This window comes from Chelon labrosus (assembly GCF_963514085.1).
Source record: "Chelon labrosus genome assembly, chromosome: 10".
Classification (NCBI taxonomy): Eukaryota; Metazoa; Chordata; class Actinopteri; order Mugiliformes; family Mugilidae; genus Chelon; species Chelon labrosus.
This window is the reverse complement of record NC_140360.1, coordinates 8,966,304-8,986,957: the sequence shown is the minus strand read 5'-3', so window position 1 is coordinate 8,986,957 and position 20,654 is coordinate 8,966,304. Positions and strand designations below refer to the sequence as shown.

General features: G+C 43.3%; 4 protein-coding genes across 5 annotated transcripts; 2 read left to right on the top strand and 2 right to left on the bottom strand.

Annotated features, from left to right (window-relative positions):
- The first annotated feature begins 530 nt into the window (after positions 1–530).
- tmem51a (transmembrane protein 51a) lies at positions 531–6,879 on the top strand. 2 transcript variants are annotated; one of them, XM_084553893.1, is made up of 3 exons: positions 531–552; positions 2,756–3,235; positions 3,778–6,879. In XM_084553893.1, exons 2-3 carry the CDS (start codon positions 2,805–2,807, stop codon positions 4,166–4,168), a joined length of 822 nt encoding a protein of 273 aa, XP_084410019.1. In that variant the 5' UTR covers positions 531–552; positions 2,756–2,804; the 3' UTR covers positions 4,169–6,879. The 2 variants fall into 2 exon arrangements, with proteins under 2 accessions (XP_084410019.1, XP_084410020.1); XM_084553894.1 differs by lacking the exon at positions 531–552 and having other exon boundaries at positions 2,588–3,235.
- Positions 6,880–7,090: 211 nt separating this feature from the next.
- On the bottom strand, positions 7,091–10,673 carry LOC311493788 (chymotrypsin-like elastase family member 2A; the record flags this gene model as incomplete). Its single annotated transcript, XM_084552572.1, has 8 exons — positions 10,623–10,673; positions 10,276–10,364; positions 10,046–10,143; positions 8,735–8,857; positions 8,433–8,569; positions 7,482–7,627; positions 7,211–7,363; positions 7,091–7,108 (listed from the first exon to the last, which is right to left on the bottom strand). Exons 1-8 carry the CDS (start codon positions 10,660–10,662, stop codon positions 7,091–7,093), a joined length of 804 nt encoding a protein of 267 aa, XP_084408698.1. The 5' UTR covers positions 10,663–10,673.
- On the bottom strand, positions 10,115–13,828 carry LOC311493958 (chymotrypsin-C-like; the record flags this gene model as incomplete). The annotated part of the gene is made up of 8 exons (XM_084552780.1): positions 10,115–11,108; positions 11,201–11,353; positions 11,926–12,071; positions 12,662–12,798; positions 12,902–13,021; positions 13,308–13,405; positions 13,565–13,653; positions 13,792–13,828. 8 exons carry the CDS (start codon positions 13,826–13,828, stop codon positions 11,091–11,093), a joined length of 798 nt encoding a protein of 265 aa, XP_084408906.1. The 3' UTR covers positions 10,115–11,090.
- A 2,057-nt stretch (positions 13,829–15,885) lies between these two features.
- LOC311493922 (chymotrypsin-like elastase family member 2A) lies at positions 15,886–18,400 on the top strand. Its single transcript, XM_084552744.1, has 8 exons — positions 15,886–15,934; positions 16,020–16,108; positions 16,198–16,295; positions 16,694–16,816; positions 16,928–17,064; positions 17,600–17,745; positions 17,843–17,995; positions 18,316–18,400. Exons 1-8 carry the CDS (start codon positions 15,898–15,900, stop codon positions 18,331–18,333), a joined length of 801 nt encoding a protein of 266 aa, XP_084408870.1. The 5' UTR covers positions 15,886–15,897; the 3' UTR covers positions 18,334–18,400.
- The last annotated feature ends 2,254 nt before the right edge of the window (positions 18,401–20,654 follow it).

Here is a 20,654-nt window from a genome sequence, read left to right as displayed (position 1 = left end):
ACACGTGGAGGCCAAATCTTTCCGGGTAAGATAAATTTGAACTGTCATACGAAACATCTTTACGGTCCAAGTGTAATTTCCCGGTACTTTACGCAGATAGGCTCTCATAAAGGGACAGCACGGAAATAGTGCAACTGATCGTGGCGCATCGTCCCTCCCCGTTGTTAAGGATTTCCAGTAGCTGCCCCTGGGTAGGACTGCAGACTTTTGCAACTGCGGCCGATAAGGCAGGCAGCATACCAGAAACACTTCCTAACCTACACCCTTGCTCGTCCACTCGTCAGCGAAAGGGTTAATGAAACTGGAAGTGCAGCGCGGCTGGAGCCCCCTCCTTCCTGCCTGCCTGCTGCTCTTGCTGGCTACTCTTGTCTCTGGCCGGGCCCATCCGTCTCAGAGGAAAGTTCCTGGTCCTCTAAAGCGTAATTTGTCACCAAATCGTGCCACATCGCGCTTCCGCCTGCGTCGGCTGAGTTTGGTACTAAACACCGCGCCCATCTCCGGCTTTGAGAAGACTTTTGAAGGAGACTTAACTTCTTGTCAGATGATGCGAAGGTAGGTGGGTGCTGTGCCGATATACTCAGTCGGTGTCGCTGAAAATGTGGCTGAAACTTCCTCAAAAGGCGAAGTTTTTGTTATGTTTTTATTGCAAGTTTTGTTTCATCACGAACCTGACTAGATACAAATAAGTAATCCCCGGTTTGTGTTGGCGAAAACGGGCAGTGGTCTGTTTGTTTGTTTGGGCGAGTTTACAAATACTCAAAACAAGCTGGACACCCAGATATGATCGTGTGCCACATGTTGAGTTGTATTTATAGAATAGATGTGACTAAAAACGATGAAAATGTAACACTGGTGTGTTTAGGGAGATGCACGACTCTTTCACACACTGGTGAAATCCTCACACCAGACCACACACACACAATACTTAATTGCATATCCTTTTTGAGAATGAGAAAGGTCTGTCAATGCCTTACTGTACTGTGTGTGGTGAAATCTAACCTTTAGGCTGGACTCTATAACGACCCCTAAACATGTCCATAGCATGTGACATCCACACATAAATCCTTGCCACTTCTGGATGGCTCAACATGCATGTGCAGTGTGTTGTCCAGCTTGGAGGATTACGTTCACCCAGCTGTGGTATTTCTGTGTCATGCATTCTTTAGTGAGGAGGCAGAGGTGTCCCTAAATTAGTCCTAAATAGAGTTATCTCTGCTTTAGAGTTCCCTACTAACAAAAAAAAAACAACGAAAACAGGTCTGGGCATGTCTGCACGCGCACTGTCTGACTGTTTCGGGGTTTTTGAAGAAGGAATTTCTGGGGCATTTCATGGAAGACATTCCTGAGCTCATCCATACAGACTCGGATAGATAGATAGATAGATAGATAGATAGATAGATTGATTATATATCCCAAGGCTATATTTTTTTTATCAGTCAAGTTTGATCCATTTTGTACTGCATATTTATGCAAAAATATAATTTATACCAATGTGACACAACTTATAAGCTATAAGGAACCACTCTGACACCTCCACTAATCTTTATACTGTATACGTATGCTTTGACTGTACATATCCTGACCACTAGTAGGCCTACTCTCAGAAGATGTGTCACCTTTGACATAAGCCAGAAACATTTACCAAATGTGGCTGGTTTTGCTTATATTTCCCTTGGTGATCATACATATAAATCACGATGAGTTCAAGTTGCTCTGTAAATTCTGGCCTGTGAGGGCTACTGAAGTTGCGTAATTCGTAATTAGCCTGGCCTCCGTCATAAAACCTGTTACCGCCAGTCCAGCTGCTCCATTACGTCCCAGTGGCTCCAGAGACTGATCAATTGCGGGGATTTCCGGCAGGCATTGTTTTGAGCCACGCTTTGAGGTTATTCATGATCAACTTCCTGAAAAAAAAAAGAAAAAAAAAAAGCAAAGATGCCCACCACTTCTTTGTTGCACTTGACTGAAAGTGGCCTGTTTAAAATAGGTCCATAATATCACGTCTTTTTGTACCACAGAGGTCGATCGCTTTTCCACGAGTTCCTTTTGAGTTTCTTTCTAGTTTCTAGCTTCTCTAAAAAAAATGTTCTAATGCACAGATTCCTCGTGATCAGTGGCATGTTCTAAGTATGCAGCAGAAGTGAAAGTATGCTCGTTTGTCATGCCGTTGCGTTTCAGAGAATATTTCACTCTGAACTAAAATCACATTAACTGTTAAATAGAATGCCATTCAAGGACTTAATGTTGTGTGTATTAGATTATGTAATTGATAGGGTGGAAACGTCCTACTGTAAACTTATATCGTTCTTTAACTGTGGCGATAGTGGTCCTTATCTGACCTTTGAGTGTGTTGACATAAGTGACGAGTCCTGTGACTTTGAAAGGCGAGCCAGCTGTAAATTTTTTACCATGCAGCGCACCTATTCGCAGAAGCCTCTGTTCTTTTTTACTTCAGTCGGGCAGTTTCACTGAAATATGTGCTCGGGCTCTTTATGAAGAACAAATGTGTGGGCAGCGGCAGCATTGTGTTCGAGAATACCTTCGCAGCTGACGTTTATTTCTTAAGAGGAGAGCTCTGAGCGGTGAGAGCCACACAACTTCAGGTACGGCTCAGAGAAGTAAGGAGCGTGTTCTGCCTTCTCGGTGTCAGTGTTACAGAGACAGAAATCTGTAATTGTGGTAAATTTTGTATTAAGAAATGAGTGTTTGTTGGTATGTTCTTGATTTGTGTCTAACTTTACATGTCTTTCTACAGTTTTTGACCTCACTGCAGCGGGTCTGCCTGAAGTTTAGGGACTGACGAGATGCGTTCCAGTGCGGAGGGACCACCAGCTCCCGTTAGCAGCGAAGAGACTCAAAGCAGCAGCAATAATAATAATAACAACAACAACAGCAGCGGCAACAGCAGTGAAAACAGTGCAAACTCAGGTTCCCAGTATGCACTGTGTGCTCTGGGGGTTGGACTTATAGCCCTCGGAGTCGTGATGATCGTGTGGAGCGTGGTGCCTGCAGACGCAGCCATTAATGGCAGCACTTCTTCACAAGGAGACAACGTTAACGGTGGCAGGAAGAACAAAGCGTCTTCTGTGGCTTTTGTCTTGGCGGGCTCTGGGGTGGTCATGCTGCTGCTGTCCCTGTGTCTGGGAATGAGGAACAAACGGCGAGAGCAGCTGAGGCTCCAGGAAGGCCAGAACCAAAGAGCAGGAGGAGCAAGGCAGCAGGAGGAAGGAGAAACGTGAGTGCACTACTCTCCAGCTAAACCTTTAAACCTCATGCATTTTCTTTACAAGATCACTTTTTTGTTGTTGTTACACCGATCAGGCATAACATTAAAACCACTGACAGGAGAAGTGAATCACATTGACCATCTTGTGACAATTCATTGTTCTGCTGGGAAACTTTTGGACCTGGCATTCATTTGTGTGGATGTTACTTAGACATGTAGCACCCACCTAGACCAGACCAGGCACCCCCACCCCATAGCAATGACACTACTTGATGGCAGCAGCCATCCCCAGCAGGATGCAGCCTGACACAGACACACACACTAAAATGGTTTAGGAACAACTAACAAAAAACATGAAGAACAGCACAAGGTGTTGACCTGGCCTCCAAATTCACTAGATCCAAAACTGATCAAGTATCTGTGGGATGATCCACAGAGGCCCCTCCCTTCAACCCATAATTTGTCTTATTCTTAGTACATGCACTATGACTGTTCTACTTAATGTGTGATTCACATGTGTCGTTTTTATCTATTTCTGTAAACGTCTCCAGTGCTGAGGAGCAGGCCCAGCATTATGCCGTCCCCACCTACGAAGAGGCAGTCGGCAGCGGCCAGTACCCTGTCCGTCAGAGCAACCTTCGCCCGAGCACCTCCCAGCTGCCTTCCTACGACGAACTGGTCCAAGTCGACGGCGTGCAGTATGAGAACGAGGGGCCAGAGGTCGTGACTACCGTGTCACAGCCCGCCACGGCTTCCAGCGGTCAAGCATCAAATCGTAGACCGGGGAAAAATAACCGCAAGCTCCTCCCCATCAAGATCCGCAGGATTAAGTCGGAGAAGCTACACATGAAAAACGCTGACAACTCTCTGCCACCGTCTGGAATCAGTATTGAACCGCTTACCCCACCGCCGCAGTATGACGATAAAGTGGCTCCGATTTAAGGCTAGGCCGATCATGTTTGAAAAACAATCTTTTGAAATTCCTGGAAATCCCTCCGTGATCAACCTTTTTGTGGATCTGGATCCGTCTTCAAGCCGAGACTTGAATATGACTCCTCGTTCTCAGTGGCGCTTTTTATATTTACAATGAATAATGTGTCTGATTCGTCAACATGCCACAGAACTCCAAAGCTCTGAACAGGAGAAACCGTTATTTGGATATGGATATCTGGAACAGATACAGACTGAGGGTAATGGATGTCGTCGCTGGGTCCTTCCTTACTGTCGCATTTATATAACCAACCTCCACGGTGCACTGACTGTACATGTGAGTTGACGGAACAAGAGGTCAGTGAGGGGTTATAGTGAGGGTTTGTGTGCCTTTTACTCATCTTGTGACATTCCTGATATCTGATTAGGCCGTGTTTCACAGTGGGAGGCTTTTGATTCGTACTGCCAGCCGATACCAGATGCAGACTCCATCAGTCCGTGACTCAGGTTGTGTGACAAATATGTCATATCATGCTACAGAGATAGTCTCCTTCATTCATTTAAAAAATATTGTCACTCCTGACATGTTACCAGGAAACTGGAGTTTAAATTTGTTTTCATTTGTGTGTAAGAGAATCTGCTGTGTTATAGAGCCTATAGGGTCTTTCCTCTCCAAACTTCGGTTTTCTGAACTTCTATTCTGGTTTGATTTGATTTTTGCACCAGCGATCGCTAAGTGGCATAGATGCTAGCTGAAAAATGTTGAAATGATTTCCGGCTTGGCAAACAGCCACCAAGCTACAGCTAGCATATAGCTGCAGAGTAAAATGAGCACGTCACTGGAGTTGTTGTCCAGTTTGTTACCTTCTTTTTAGCTCTGGTTCAGATTCCACCAAAGAAATTGCTAAATGCTAAACTCGCTAGCAGCTTTCTGACAGTTTTAGCTCCTGAGCCATTTTGTGCTTGCAGTTAACATTCATGTCTCACAAGACTCCGGCCATTTACGGGCAAATCTGAATTTAATGCGCGAACGTCATATTTACTCTTCCCAGTACTGCAGCACGGTTACGATTTACGGGAAGTTACTTTCTAGGAGGAGGAAATAATTTTCCTGGAAGATCAAGGACATGTTTATTGGCATCTTTAAGTATTACTAACTTGGTTTGCCCTCCGGTTGTGCACAGTAAAGTGCTGTTAAGACCTTTTATGCTCAGAACAACACTTCCTGAAACACTTCTAAAGGCATTGTGTCACTATACCTGAGCGAGCTCTGATGTTGCTCTTACAGCTTGGTGTTGCTTCTACTCTTGCAGACGGCAGGAACAGAAGGAAGTACGTGAGAGCACGTTGGAAGGAACTTGTGAATAGCTGAAAGCCCTTGCCCTGTAGCCATGGTGAACACTGTTGAGTAGTGAAGGCGGCAGTGTCGTCTGTGCAGTTTGTTTTTATCCGAGATGACCAGCAGAAAGACTTCTTTCACTGTGCAGCTGTGCCATAATCGCAGCAACTGTTGCTCGCTGGCTTGCTTCGACCGCAGCTTGACATGCAGCCTTGTTTTCTACTGAAAAGTATGCAGAGAATGAGCAGAAAGAGAAGAAAAGGCTGCTCCCGGATTCAGGGGAATGGTTTGCACACTGTCGTTTCCTCTTTAGACCGGACTAGTTTAGATGTAAACAGCTGAATGTTTGTGAAGTTGCACAACTAAGATTTTCCCTTTTTGTGCTGACGATAAGCAAAAATATATTTTTCATTAGGTATTCATCGTCCGGTTGTGCTTGACTGAAATTAAATGTATGAAACACTATCATTGTCAGTATATTAACAGGTTTGTTTGACTTTTGTTGGACAGCAATGTCATTGAATCACTTCTTAGATGTCATTGGAATTCAGTCTACTTTTATCTGACTTGTTTTTTAATGTTAACACTCATCGTATGAATTCTGTATTTTTTTTCTTATGTTCTGTCCTGCAGACATCAGCGTTGTACCTCGTGAAAAAAAATAGTTAACTACTAAACTTATTTTATAACTGTGCTGTCAAAATGTTTTACATTAAAAGGTGGAGGTGGTCCGCTGTTCAGGAGGAAGGCTGTTTTATATTTATAAAAATAGCCAAAAGCCAAGCAAATGCACTCGTCCCTTGGAGTTGCGAAGGCGCCGACACTAGCAAGAGGAAGCAAGGAACGCAACATTTAATGTAACTCGGCTCCGTAGTGGGTTTGCAAAATGCTGATGCTGCAAAGCGAACTTGCAGACACACACCGGTACACATGATTCTATCATTACTGCAGCTACCACTGAAGATAAATCCGTGAAAAAGCAAATCTTAGTTATGTGCAACATAGCAAACTCATCGTTATCCACAGTCCTTTTCATCTCGTGGAGATCTCTCCACCGTTGCCCGAGCATACCCTGCTTCCATTCCACCATCTCCACTCTTCCTTTCCTTTGCACAGGCATGACCGCCACCTGTTGCTGGTTGGCTTGAACAGTGTTTTGTGGTTTTGAGGACCGATCTGAGCCTATTTCGTTGAGTTTCCGTTTTCATTCTAGAGCCAGCGACCTGTATTAGCTGCCTTAGACGAAAAGTGTATTGAATTAGAACTAGACTTCCTCCTCATCAAATGACTGATAATGTTAGGATTGATCAGTCTTTCAGTTTCATTTGTTGTTGTTTTTTATTACATCTGTATTTTATATGTATTGTGAAAATATACTTTTCTATGATAATTGTAGTTTGTGTTTTGGAAAAAAAAAAACATTTCTGAATGTATCTCATGAATATTTAATGAGAAATAAAATGAAGTATTTGTTAATGAAGTCTTGTGTTTTTTAAGTGTATCATGCTGCGATTTCTACTGTGAATCATTATTTTTTTTCATAGCAGCGCCTGCACTGAAAGCTGAAGGTGAGAGAATCATCAACTTCCTCTTCTTCAGTAGTTTGTCATAACCTGTAGAATAATCAACAGAAAACACCATTAAAATACAAATACAGAAAGTTTCCACAGAGTCTTGTGCCTGTAAGGTCGTGACAAAATGAAACTGATCCTCACTGTGTTGATCCAGCTGATGTAGGAGCTGACTTGCGTGAAGACGGTGGGCTTCTGGAACACGTTGCAGCCCTCGCCGGAGCCGAAACTCACCACGCCGTGGACGTCCCAGGAACCATCGGGGTTCTGGCAATTCAGGGGGCCACCGGAGTCTCCCTGTGGGTCGGCACACTTAGTACGGACACTAGTAAGAGATGTGGCTACCAGTAAATTATTCTTCTTAGAATTTAAACTACTGCTAGATCATAAATAACACTTCCTCGTATGAACTTACGTTACAGCCGGCAGTGATGCCATCTCCTCCAGCACAGACCATCTTTTCTGTAGCCAGGACACTCCACCAGTCGGACTGGGAGCAGATATCGTGGCCGACCACGGGCAGGAGAGCCTGTTGCAGGATGTCAGCCAGAGGACCGCCGGCTGTGGGGAAGACGCCAGGTTGACTCGGGTAAGGAACAAACAAGACTTCACTTTTGAGGGAGCTCACCTTGTCTCTGTGGCTGATAAGAGGGGTTTGTAAACACAGTTTCTAATAGATTTTACTACTTCGGGGTCAGAGCAGAGGCCGTAAACTGAGCAAAAGTCAGACAATAATAAATCATGGTTTGTGTTTGCTTTTTACTGACAGAATAAACCAGGCATATCTTAATAGTGTTAGTTCCCCATTGTGAATGGTGTTTTGTGTTCAGTCAAGTGAGAATGTGGAGAAATGGGTGGATCAGCCAAAAAGCTGATAGCAGCTGATTCTCAACCTTAGGCGTTGTTTGAGTTTAGTTGATGAATATGTCTTTTGACCAAATCAGCTGATAGTTAATCTGTAAACCAGCTCATATCAGCTGAAGTATCATTGGCAAATCTCATTGAAGACGGCTATGAATAGCTTTCCATGTAGGCTGGTGGAAGGGCAGGACTTTCCCAGAATGGAGCCATACCGCCAAGGATATGTTTCTTTGACTAAAGCGGTCCTGACTGAACTAACTGTTGAGAAATGTCTGTGACGGTTCTCAGTCATCCAGGTCACGGTAAATCCCAAATACTGAAAACTGAGGCAACTCCACCCAACAAGTTTAGTTTCCCTCGCTTCATCTTGGTTGATAAATATTCTACCTTTGCTCGGCAAGGTGTCCAAAAGAAGCCTGATTAAAAAATGCACCAACTGTAAAGATTTAATTAGCTTTCGGAGTAAGGATGCAGCGATTTGTTGCGCAGAGCTGCGTTGACTCACTGGATAGTCGACCCCAGCCGGTGACGTAGCATGGGGCTCCGTGTGGCAGGATGACCCCCTGGTCTGGAAGGCAAGCGGGCATCACTGTGTCAGAGAAGGCCACGGGGGAAGACAGCTTTATCAGGGCGATGTCGTTACTGCAACAGGAAGTAAAGACAAAAAAGCATGTTATGTTCATGTCTGGCTGACCTATTTCAAAAAATACCAGTTAACTTATCACTGCTACACCTCTTAAACGTGGTAACCTGCTGATTTTGATGTTTACTTGAAGTCATGAGGTGATATTGAGCTGTTGCTGTTACCGGCTGAGCAGGGTGTTGTAGTTCTCATGCTTGACGGTTACAGCCGCCCCCCGAGTTATCGAGCCCTCGTCGTTCGCCTGCAGGTCGTGTTTGCCCAGCTCCACTCTGTAGCTGTAGCGGTCACTACGGGAAGGCAGTTGACATGGTGTTGGCTTGGAGGTTTAGATAGTGTTATTGACCCTTCTGCCTGTGTGTACAAAACTGTGATTAGGCCGACGGCGGACTGCAGTCACGCGGGGGTAATGCACGGTTGTTTGGGAGACCAAGCTATTTTATCTGGCTTTGAAGGGTGATGTCACACAGCACACAGCATTTTTTTTTTGGACTCTGTGTAGTCATAAATCAGAAACGTATTTATTGCCACGAATGCTCACTCATACCAGGAAGTAAGAAGTAAGAACAATATAAAATTTACAAAAAAATTATAAAAAGTCTGGATTTAAGTAAAGTGGTGTGAGCAGAAAAGGAAGTGTACATGTGTGCATTAATACATGTACACTTACTTTTCTGCTCACACCACTTGACTGTGACTGTGTGCATAAGTCATTGCTGCTGATTCACCACAAAATAATGAGTTAACGTGTTCAGTAGTTAGGTATTATCCTCTTGAGTGTCACTATCCCATCTATCATTGGGCAAGATTAGGGGCACACCTTGGACAGGTCATCACCAGTCGATTAACACAGAAAGACAAACAACCATTCGCACTCACATGCACACCTATGGCCAACTTTGGGTCTCATTGCGTTCACACTACCAAAGGAATGCATTTACATGCAAGATCGGATCCCTCAGTGCATCCTGGGGGTGTTCACACCGCCCAGATGGGATCTTAATGCAAGGTCTGAACAGGCCCTTAGAATCACCCAGTTAGCCTGACATGAATGTCTATGGAAAGTGCGAGGAAAGCGGAGCCGCCATGCAAGACTAGGAAGAACATAGAAACTCTGCACAGATTAAACATAAAACCACGGAGAAATCGTTACAGAAGCAGATGTGGGACGGCTGGGTCACTGGTTCACATTCCCCCCATGTCTCTGGCTGAGATTTCTCGTGCAAGTGGTCACCAGGGTGCTGCTCAAGGGGCAGCTCACACAGCTCTGAGTGTACATACTTCTGTGTGATGGAATGGACGGGTGCGAAACAGAGGATCCCATGAGGGATCGATAAAGGAAAACATTATGCTGTTCGCTGGAATCGCTAGTTCACAAGTTTGTAAGCTTATAAATAAATGTTCCAACCTGTGAGAACCTGATGTACTGTCACTTTAATTGTACAGACACCATGTCCTTACTGTTGAGTTGAACTAACCTGATGCAGTGCGCAGCCGACAGGACCCATTCAGAGTTAATGAGGGTGCCTCCACACACGTGGCTCCAGCGCCCACTGCTGTCCGACTGGAGCGAGACCTGTGCAGAGTCGGAGGATTACATTCATTCCCGAAATACACGTCGTAAATGCGCAGCTGCCTCAGTGGTGTAAATAGAAAATATAGAGTTTGTGCTGTTGTGGTTTCACACATTTAGAGCAGATTCAGTTACCTGCCAGGGCCAGCTGTGAGGCCTGACGTCCTGTCCGGCCACCACCCTGCTCAGCACGGGAGGGAAGGTGGGAAGGCCACACCCGTACGCTGGCACATGGTTAGTTACGTCAGAAACAACATTTTCCCATTCCCTCCTATGTTATTAATGCATGCAACATGCAATATGAGGGCAGTTTTTAAGACACATGAAGACACAGAGAAACAAAAAAACATTTATTTAATTCACACTACATGTGATTGTGAGCGCTCTTTATGGGATTTTACTAGACAAGCCGTCTGGTTCATTCTGCAACAAATGAGTTTTTATCCAGACTACAACACGTGAGAAAATTCAAAGTCTCTTACCAGTTGCTACCACAACAGCGAGAACCAGCAGCCTCCTCATGACTGAAGATGTGTGAGTAAGTGTGTTTAGTGGCTTGCTAAAAAAGCAGCCTCGTATTTATACTGTACGATAGGAACTTCTGTTCTGTGTATAAACCATTCTGGGAAAACCTGGTCTGCACATGTAGAAAGTCAAACACAAGCTGGAGACATGGCAGCGGGTGGTTGGTGATAGCATTTTCCCATCAGTGTTCTCATTGGTCTCTGTACCGCTATTAAAGTATCACTGATCAAACTTAATAGTTGATATATTAGAATAAAAGTCACTCTTCAGGCTTGAGATTCAGTTTATTGCTCTTTTCTTTATTGGAAAACTGCAATTAAAGCTGTTACATTTATTTATTGTTGCATATTTCTTTATTTTTAAATACATACTACAGTAGCACTACGTAGTACATTTAATGGCTTTGATTCCAAACGTCCTTTCTCTCAGTAGGCCACCAATTTCTGTGGAAGAGATCATAGAGACATAACATGAAGAGTGAAATCAGAAAAAATACAAAAATGACAAGATACTAGTTGGAGGTCAGGGAACTTACGGAGTTGATCCAGTCGATGTAGGCGCTGACCCTGGTGAAGACGGTGGGCTTCTTGGGGTAGTTGCAGCTGATCCCGGAGCCGAAGCTGACGATGCCGTGAACCTCCCAGGCGCCGCCAGCGCTCTGGCAGTTCAGAGGACCGCCGGAGTCTCCCTGCGTCACGTGAGAGAAAACATATGATCGGTGTGCAAATTCCACACTTGAGAGTGACTTTGTGACCTCGAATGACACGTGTTACTTTACAGAGACTGCTTGACATTTCTCTTACACCTTTTAACTCACACTGTTCCTCTGAAATACTTACATTCACAACTAAATAAGATCAGATCAGTTTTCAGAAGGTGAATCTCAGTTAAAGTATTAAGATTAATTATTATTTTTGTTGTTCAAATTTCCTTTTTTGTCTGAATAATTTTATAAAAACAACAGATATTTAGCTATGTAATGCTAAGACTGACAAAAAAACACTTTCTATTCACCTCTGAAAAGATGGAATAAATATTTAGTTTTGTTCACATCAATTATAGTTTTGTGGGGGGATTTTGTGAAATCTTTTTGTCCACAGCAAGTACTGAATGAAACATGAATCTCATATGGCAAATCTGCACGTTGAGGAAACACGAGTGTAACTTATATTTCCAGTTCACTGGTGACAGAAAGTATTGGTGCAGCAGTATTCTGTGTGATTCTTTACAACAATGTGTCATTCATTATTTTAGACTCACGTTGCAACCGGACACAACTCCGTCTCCACCTGCGCAGACCATGGTGTCCTTCACCTGAGAGCCCCACCAGTCATACTTTGTGCAGGTAGCATGGTCCACCACGGGCAGAAGAGCCTGCTGCAGGATGTCAGCGATGGGGCCTCCGGCTGTGTGGAGGAGAAGCGTATGCACCGGTAAGGTAAGGACCGGTGACAAACCACATCTTGACAAGACATGCAGTGTGTGACGACATTTTCCATTTACCTGCTGACCTGGAGGTTAACGTGTAAAACAAATAGCCCCATCCCCGTTTCTAGTCAGGCTTGTTCCAGTACATCCCACTGATACTTGATCAGTTTGGGATCTAGTGAATTTGGAGGTCCGGTCACCACCTTGTGCTGTTTTTCATGTTTTTTGAGTTGTTCCTAAACCAGTTTTGTGTGCCTGGTTTGCCTATGTGTGCTTGCTATGGGGTGGGGGTGCCTGGTCTGGTCTAGGTGGGTGCTTCATGTCTAAGTAACCTCCACATGAATGCCAGGTCCAAAAGTTTCCCAGCAGAACATTGAATTATCACATGATGGTCAGTATTATTTACTTCTTCTGGTCATAATGTTGTGGCTGATTAGTGTATTTATACATGTTGTGTTTAAATAATAAAAAAAAAATAATACTAAGATAATACTATATACCCCCTATATGATGACAAACTCTCTCTGTCCTTTGAAAATACAAGTAAAGAAATTAACTGGCCACTCACTGTAGACGCGACCCCACCCAGTGACGAAGCAGGGCGAGTCATGGGGGAGGATGAGGCCGGCGGCGGGAATGCAGGCAGGCTGGATGGTGTCAGAGAACGCAACTGGGGTCTGCAGTTTGATCAGGGCGATGTCATTACTGGAGAAGAAACACATGCATGTTTAGTGTCACCCTTCTGTGGGAAAGGCGTCCGCACCTCTCGCTGCACGGCTGTTATTCGTAGTGAGAGGTAACGTTTTACCGGATGAAATAGGAGTTCCACAACTCGTGCACGATGATGTTGGAAGGGCTGATGTACACGACGCCCGCCTCGTTCTGCAGCAGGCTGTGCTCTCCGAGGGCCACTCTGTACTCCAAGTTACTGTCGCAGGGAGACACAGGAGAATATGAAGCAGTTATATGTTAGCTCAAGGATCTTATTTTAAGTGGAATCCACTGCTGAGTCCTAATAAAAGTGACATGTGCCGGTGGATGAACATAATCGGTTGAATTATTTCTTGTATAGTTAATTATAGGAACTTTATTGAATCAAATGTATATGTATTGGCATCTATTTGGGAAGACAGCATAGACCATATTACTGATCTGATTGCTAATACAGGTATTTGTGTGAGTGCTGCATGGAGGAATGGCAATTTCTTTTTTACCTGATACAGTGAGCAGCAGTGAGGACCCACTCGTTGGAGATCAGAGTGCCTCCGCAGGTGTGTCTCCACTCACCGTCCTTGTTGTACTGCAGGGAGATCTGAAACAAGCAGAAGAACGCGATCAATTATTAATAAGTTTGATTATTTCTTTGTTTTATTATTGCCTTTCTATTTACGGGATGGTGTCGTTTATCAGAATAATAAGATTAGAAGTCTATTTTTCTGGCATTATTATTATTATTTTTTTATTTTGTTACCTGCCAAGGCCAGCTGTGAGCCCTTGCATCAATTCCTCCAACCACCCTGGACACCAAAGGGGTGAAGGTGGGCGTGCCGCACCCATAGGCTGAGGAGACATAATTGCAGAGGATGTCACGCGGCCGTCAACGTGCATGCACTTTGTAGAAACGCCAAAATACCAAGTGAACCGAGACACGTGGCTGTAACGGCTCTGTGATGTTATTAGTAACAAAAAGGTTCTTACCGCCGGCGACAAACAGAGCAAGGACCACAAACTTCATCGTGTCTGTATCTCCAGGGCGTGCAGTTGGCATCTGACATATTTATACCTTTAGCAGCGTTATGTAACCTACAAAACTTTCCAAAATTGTCCCTTTGACTTAATCTTAATCTTGGGGTGGAGCTACGTGGACATCAACACTGGACACGAATTTAGCAAACTAGGCCAAGGCCAAAGTGCTTTTGAGTTTTTAAACCTGGTTGTTGAACACATCAGTGGAATTAAAGTTTTATCATCAGAAGCACAAATCTAAGAGAAATACTGAGTACTCCAGCAGCTGAAGGTTTCCACAGAATGACACAGATGACTGTACTAGTAAAATTAACCAATGAATTATAGTAGGAGTATGGTACTGAAATTACTTACCAATCAGGAATATATCAACACCTCCTAGTATTGTGTAGGTCTCCCTTGTGCCTTCAAAACAGTTGCAACTCATCAGAGAATGGACATGGGCCTTCAGAGGGTGTCCTGTGGTGTCTGGTAACAGAATGTTTTTAGTGGGGGGCCTTTGGGTCCTATGGGTTGTGACGAAGGATCATCTGTGGATCATCCCACAAACACTTGATCAGTTTGGGATCTAGTGAATTTGGAGGCCAGGTCAACGCCTTTTGCTGTTCTTCATGTTTTTTGAGTTAAACCATTTTTGCGTGTGTGTCTGTGTCAGGCTGCATCCTGCTGGGGATGGCTGCTGCCATCAAGGACTGTCATTGCTATGGGGCGGGGGTGCCTGGTCTGGTCTAGGTGGGTGCTACATGTCTAAGTAACATCCACATGAATGCCACGTCCAAATGTTTCCCAGCAGAACATTAAATTGTCACAAGATGATCAACGTTATTTAATTCTCCTGCCAGTATTCTTTATGTTGTGGCTAATCGGTTGTTCTCCATTGAGCCATCCTGTCTTTTTTTTCTAAAATATTGCCACAGCTTGGACTACTGACTTTTCATTGATGCCAGCTTTTTGCTTTTATTCCCCAGAAATAAAGTTTGAACAATTCAGAAGATCAATGCTTTTTATAAGCAATAAACCCTGAGCGATATCACAGTTCCAATGGGTGTCTCTGGAAGATATGTCGCATCTTTTGGCCAGAAAAGATCTCCAATGAAACCAAGAGGAAACAAGGGAGGCCAAAAACCATCTGGCAGAGAACTGTGGCCTCAGAACTGAAAACGGCAAACTTATCGTGGGGCGAAGTACAGCATGCTGCACAGGGTAGGACCAAATAGAAGCAGATAGTCGCAGCCTTAAGTTCCACAGGGAACGAAGAGGATTACGTAAGTAAGTAATATCACAGTTGCAAAAGTCCAGGTCCTGTATTATCGGTTTAGAAGCCACAAATAACTCGGCTTTTTCTAGCATACAAATGACATTTACAAAGGAAAACTTGGAGGACTCGATCTCCACCTGTTCCTTCAACATGCTCTCTGTCACAAACTGATGCACATAACTAATAATGCTGTTAACCGATCTCAGAGCTTAAATGCAAGGCCCTTACATGCATTGCAAATGCACAGGGAATCACACATGCACATAAAAAACACTCTTGAAAACCACTAGTAAAAATAAATATAGGTGTAAGATATTTAAAATAAAATATACAAGCTTATGCATATGTATATGTATATATGACTTTTAAATACACTTCTTATGACCCTTTTGACATACAAAACCAGATTTATTTGCATGTGTGTGAAGTGAAATTGTGTAGTTTCACATATAAAAATGGGAAAATACTCCTATTTTCTTTGATACAACAATTGTTGTATTATTACATTTAGATTGGCCACTTTTAAACAGATACATAAACCTAGAACTTCAAATTAAAAGGCCGTACCAAACTCAGGAGGCATCTGCGTGGTTCACACAGAGGTGGGGAGATAACGTTTATTTGGGGATATCTGTGGTTACTTATCTCCAAGGCTGATTTATTTTTTCCATCAACTTTTCCTGGCCGTGCTCGGGGTAAATGTTAAGCAACCAACCGGAGATCTGTAAAGAAGTCTGCCTGCTCAGCGCACTATATAAGGAGGAACAAGCCTCTCTGGGGCCCTGTTGAAGACAGTCACAATGAAGTTCGTGATCTTGGCTTTGTTTGTTGCTGGCGGTAAGCTTAAGAAAAAGTACCTCAGATAAATTAGATGTTTGAGACACCATTGTAAATCTGCATCTTTTCCACTATTGTCTCTCAGCCTACGGGTGCGGCCTGCCCACCTACACCCCCATCATCACCAGGGTGGTTGGCGGAGAAAATGTCCGCGCGCACAGCTGGCCCTGGCAGGTATGCACATTTCGAACATGCCAATTAAAACTCCAGGTCTTCCTCGGATCATAAAACATTCATGTGTTGTTGTCATTTGTGGTCCTCAGGTGTCTCTGCAGTACCTGAGTGGTAGCACCTTCTACCACACCTGCGGTGGCACTCTGATCTCCAACCAGTGGGTCCTGACTGCTGCTCACTGCATCGGGTAAGCAAACAAAACACAGATAAGTCGTATTATCGAGCTGGGTAACAGAGGCAGAACAGAGGTCAAAGAAATAGTTAAAGAAAAAACATTGAGTGTTATGTTAATAGTAGTAGTCACATGCTAGTGTAATGGTATAATATAATGGTAGCTGTTTTGATACTTGTTAATTTGCAGTACTTGAAGTTAGATTTTCTAGTTTTCTGTTAATAATTTATTTCATCTACAGTCAGACATTTTTTAATTATATCTCATTACTTTGTTTAACTTTTAACTGCAGTTGCTGCAATCACATTTCACCTTAAACCTTGCTTTAACTCAGCCCTAACCTGTTCCAGTAAAATAAGTCCTCATTAGATCTCAGACTGATGCCGTTCTCTGTGATTGTCGTGGTCGAGCAGAAGCCGCACCTACAGGGTCTACCTGGGAAAGCACAACCTGAAGACCTCCAACGAGGCTGGCTCCTTGGCCATCACCCCCGAGAAGATCATTGTCCACGAGAAATGGGACTCTTCCAGAATCCGGTGGGTCACAATGTGTCGGCTGGATATTATGCTGCTGTGACTATCTGTTTCTAAGTGTGTTTCTAAATGTGCCAAATGTGTTTTTTTTTTCCAAATGTCTTCCCTCTCCAGTAACGACATTGCTCTGATCAAGCTGTCTACTCCCGTCACCTTCTCTGACTCCATCACGGCTGCCTGTCTTCCCGACTCTGGTGTGGTCCTGGCTCACAATGCTCCCTGCTACGTCACCGGCTGGGGACGTCTCTGGAGTAAGTTAGCTAAATAAAAGGAGTTCCAGTAACTGTGAACATATCTTCAATATTTAATCAGTGTTCCTGAGGAATTTCTGTTAACACGGCGGTCCAGGTGTAGTCTTTCTCAGCGCTACCCCAACCCCACATTCTCTCAATTTTCAAATACAGGAGAGCTTTGCTTTACACAGGAATCCAAAGTTTAATGATCAACTTAATATCACTGGCCATTAATTTGAACAGGACTAAACTGGTTTTATTGAGTTTCACTCTTAGTCTTGGTTTTCACCTTTGCCTCATAGCTCTATGACTTTAAACTGTCACTGATTTCCCAGTAATTTCCAACATACATACAGTATTTTAAGATATTACAGCTAAACCCTGGATGAAAATTTCACAGTATCATAGCCAAAATTACACATCAACCCCTAAAAAACTTCTTGATCTACCAGAAATTCTACCTGAAGTGAAGCGAAGACCTGGTACTAGCAGTTACTTAGCCTTGAATACAGTGTTCTTGACTTAAATCTGAATGCCTTGTTCTCTTCTAAAGCTGGAGGCCCCATTGCTGACATCCTGCAGCAGGCTCTCCTCCCCGTGGTTGGTCACTCCACCTGCAGCAGGCAAGACTGGTGGGGCAATCTGGTCACCACCGACATGGTCTGCGCTGGAGGAGATGGACAGCTGGCTAGCTGCAACGTGAGCCACGTTAACTTCATTTAACAAACCAAATCCCCGCCTCACACTTATATTTCCAGTTTTGACCTATACCATATTTGTCTCTGTCGTCCTTTAGGGAGACTCCGGCGGTCCTCTGAACTGCCAGACCGCCGACGGCTCCTGGGACGTTTACGGAATCGTGAGCTTTGGCTCAAGCGCTGGCTGCAACTACGCCAAGAAGCCCTCTGTCTTCACCAGAGTCAGCGCTTACATTGACTGGGTGAACAATGTAAGTGGAATACGATCTCATGATGAATAAGATACATTTTTATTTACTTTATTTTTGGTTTTCTCTCTCTGGAGATTGAAAGAGATTAAACTACCAATGGGCAGCCAATTTCTGTGCCTACTTCTAACGAGAGAAATTATTTTATTTGAATCACCATTTTAACTTTTAAATTAATATTGTTTAAAAATGGCAGCTATCTATAAGCTCAGAAATGTAGACAGTGTAAAACATAACCAGGGTGTAGACAGATTCTCACTATTTTTTACAGGAGCCACTTAAAATAATTATCTTAATGCTTTTCTTTTTTTTTTTCTTCCCAGGTGATGACCACTTACTAAGATATGTATCCATCTATGTCATACACTGCTGGTTGTTGCACCATCCAATAAAGAATGTACTAGCGAATACAGCGTCCTCTCTGTTTTCTTTATCAGAAAGAGGTGGTGAGGCAAATGTCATAAACCACCCCCAAAATATGAATGCTACAGAGTTATCTTGCACAATACTGTCATAACCTGACATAAACCTCCACAACAGTCCAGTGGAAAATGTGCAAAAACACAACATTTTATACTGTAATTGGGCTTGAAAAGTAATAATAAGGCACAGGATGTTATGAAGAGCATAATGTTTCACATACCGCCCTTAATATTGTAGAAATCTGCGCAAACTGATACAATATCATCCAGGAGACCAACCTTCGCTGATGGGGACGACAGCGTTTAGTGCCAGTAAAACTGACTGACCACTCGAAAGCAGACAGTTTTGTCAAATGTGGGCTCTGATGTTTTCAGGTTGTTCCCTCACAAGAAACTTCCTGTCAGTGAGAATCTCCTTGTTTAAGCTTTCCTAAAACGCCATGACATTGTCGAAGGCGCAGTCTCTGAATCCATCCGTTAAGAAACAAACAGCCTCTTATGGTGTTATTCCAGTGAGGTACTTAATAGTTTTCTCCATCAGGATTTCAACTGCACTCAACTATGCAGCAGCAGTCCGCACACATGGACGGAAAACGCTTTGGCACTTTATCTGCTTCACCAAATCATAAAAGGACACAGAATAGAAGACAAAGTGGGTATCCTCTATCCATATATGACCTTTATGAAAACCAAAAGAAGGGGGTCTTCCCAGCTCAATTTGTCTGTAAGAACAACAGCATTTAATCCTTAATTGAGTCAAACCTGAAGTTTGGTTTATCCTTCAGTCGTCTGTTTTCTTCCTGTGCTGCCTTCAATTCTTGTTTCAGGTATTTATTAAATAGTTGGTTGTACTGCAGGATGAGTGCATCCATCTGTTCGCGGCACCAGATTGGATTCATCCGCAACACCTAAAAGACAAAACAAGTCCTGAACATTAGTGGTCACATCTATATTCACATGTTTATAATATCTCTCTGGCTACCGGTGGAGCAGTGACTGCGGAACTTTTTCTCCTCCTGCCTCCTGCCTCTACTCGGTTTACCCTCACTGTAAAACACAGCAGTGATTAAATAACCAGTGTCAGCAAGATACCACAAGTGCACCATGTTAAAATGTAATCCACCAAAGAAACATGACGTGGCCGAGAGGAATGTGACCACTGATTACATTACAACAGGCAGAACACCAGCCTCTTATTTCCCTGTGGGATCTCGCGAACTTCATAGCTAAAAATAGAAAGCACAGAAATCTGGGTTGTTACAGTGTATTGATGGTTTCCCTTGAATGAGAACAGTAAGGAGCGCTGCTGTGCATGTTTACGCGCTTGGTGCATAACATCTTAACTTCGTTAATTATTAAATCCAATGATCCCTTCATGTTTTCAAAATCTCACAGTGTTGCAGTGATAGGCTATCTCTTAATCTCTTTTAAGAGATTAAGTTTAGACGTAATTACTTTTAAAGCTTTTCACAAATCTAGGAATCATTAGTGATATTATTGCGCTGTCAAATTCTCGTGGCCTCTCTCTTTTTGAGCTGTATTGTCAGGTCATCCTTTACCTTAAAATAAGCGTATTTATGTATTTACTTATTATTTATTTATCTAGGAAACCTTGCCCAATGTAGTGCAGGTGATGAGAAAATGTGGCATAGCCTATGTCCAAATATGATGTGGATATTCCATGTAAATTTGTGCAAACATTTGCATCACAACTACTTTGTCATAAATTTCTAACAACAACACTGATTAGACAAACCTCTAACCTCTAAACGTCTGTATTGGCACTTAGGAACTGTTCTTTGTCACCCTGAAGTAAACCACTTGTAATTTTCATTGTGTCCACTATGTCAAACAACTTCTTAGCCTGTCGCTGTTCCTTGGATGTGCTACAATCAACTCCAACAGGTAACGGTATTGACTGTTAACGAGGAAGAAATAGCCGCCATCTTGGATTATACGTAACTTGTATTGAATGTACCTGCCCGCTCACCTGTCGGCGAGATGACATCTCCCAAACTATAGCTGCCTGAGAAGACGTTTAACCCAGGTAAGTTTGTTATTCACTGCTCAAAGAGATGTCACCAAATGTGTCTGAACGGGCGTTTAGAAGAAGTTCAATAACGATAAATGAAAACGGGCCGGAAGTTACTTGTTTTGGCGCCAGAGGAAAAAAAAAATGGCGCATGATTTCGTTGAGAATTATGTAATCTCTCTAAACGAACAACAAGCAGCGACAAAGA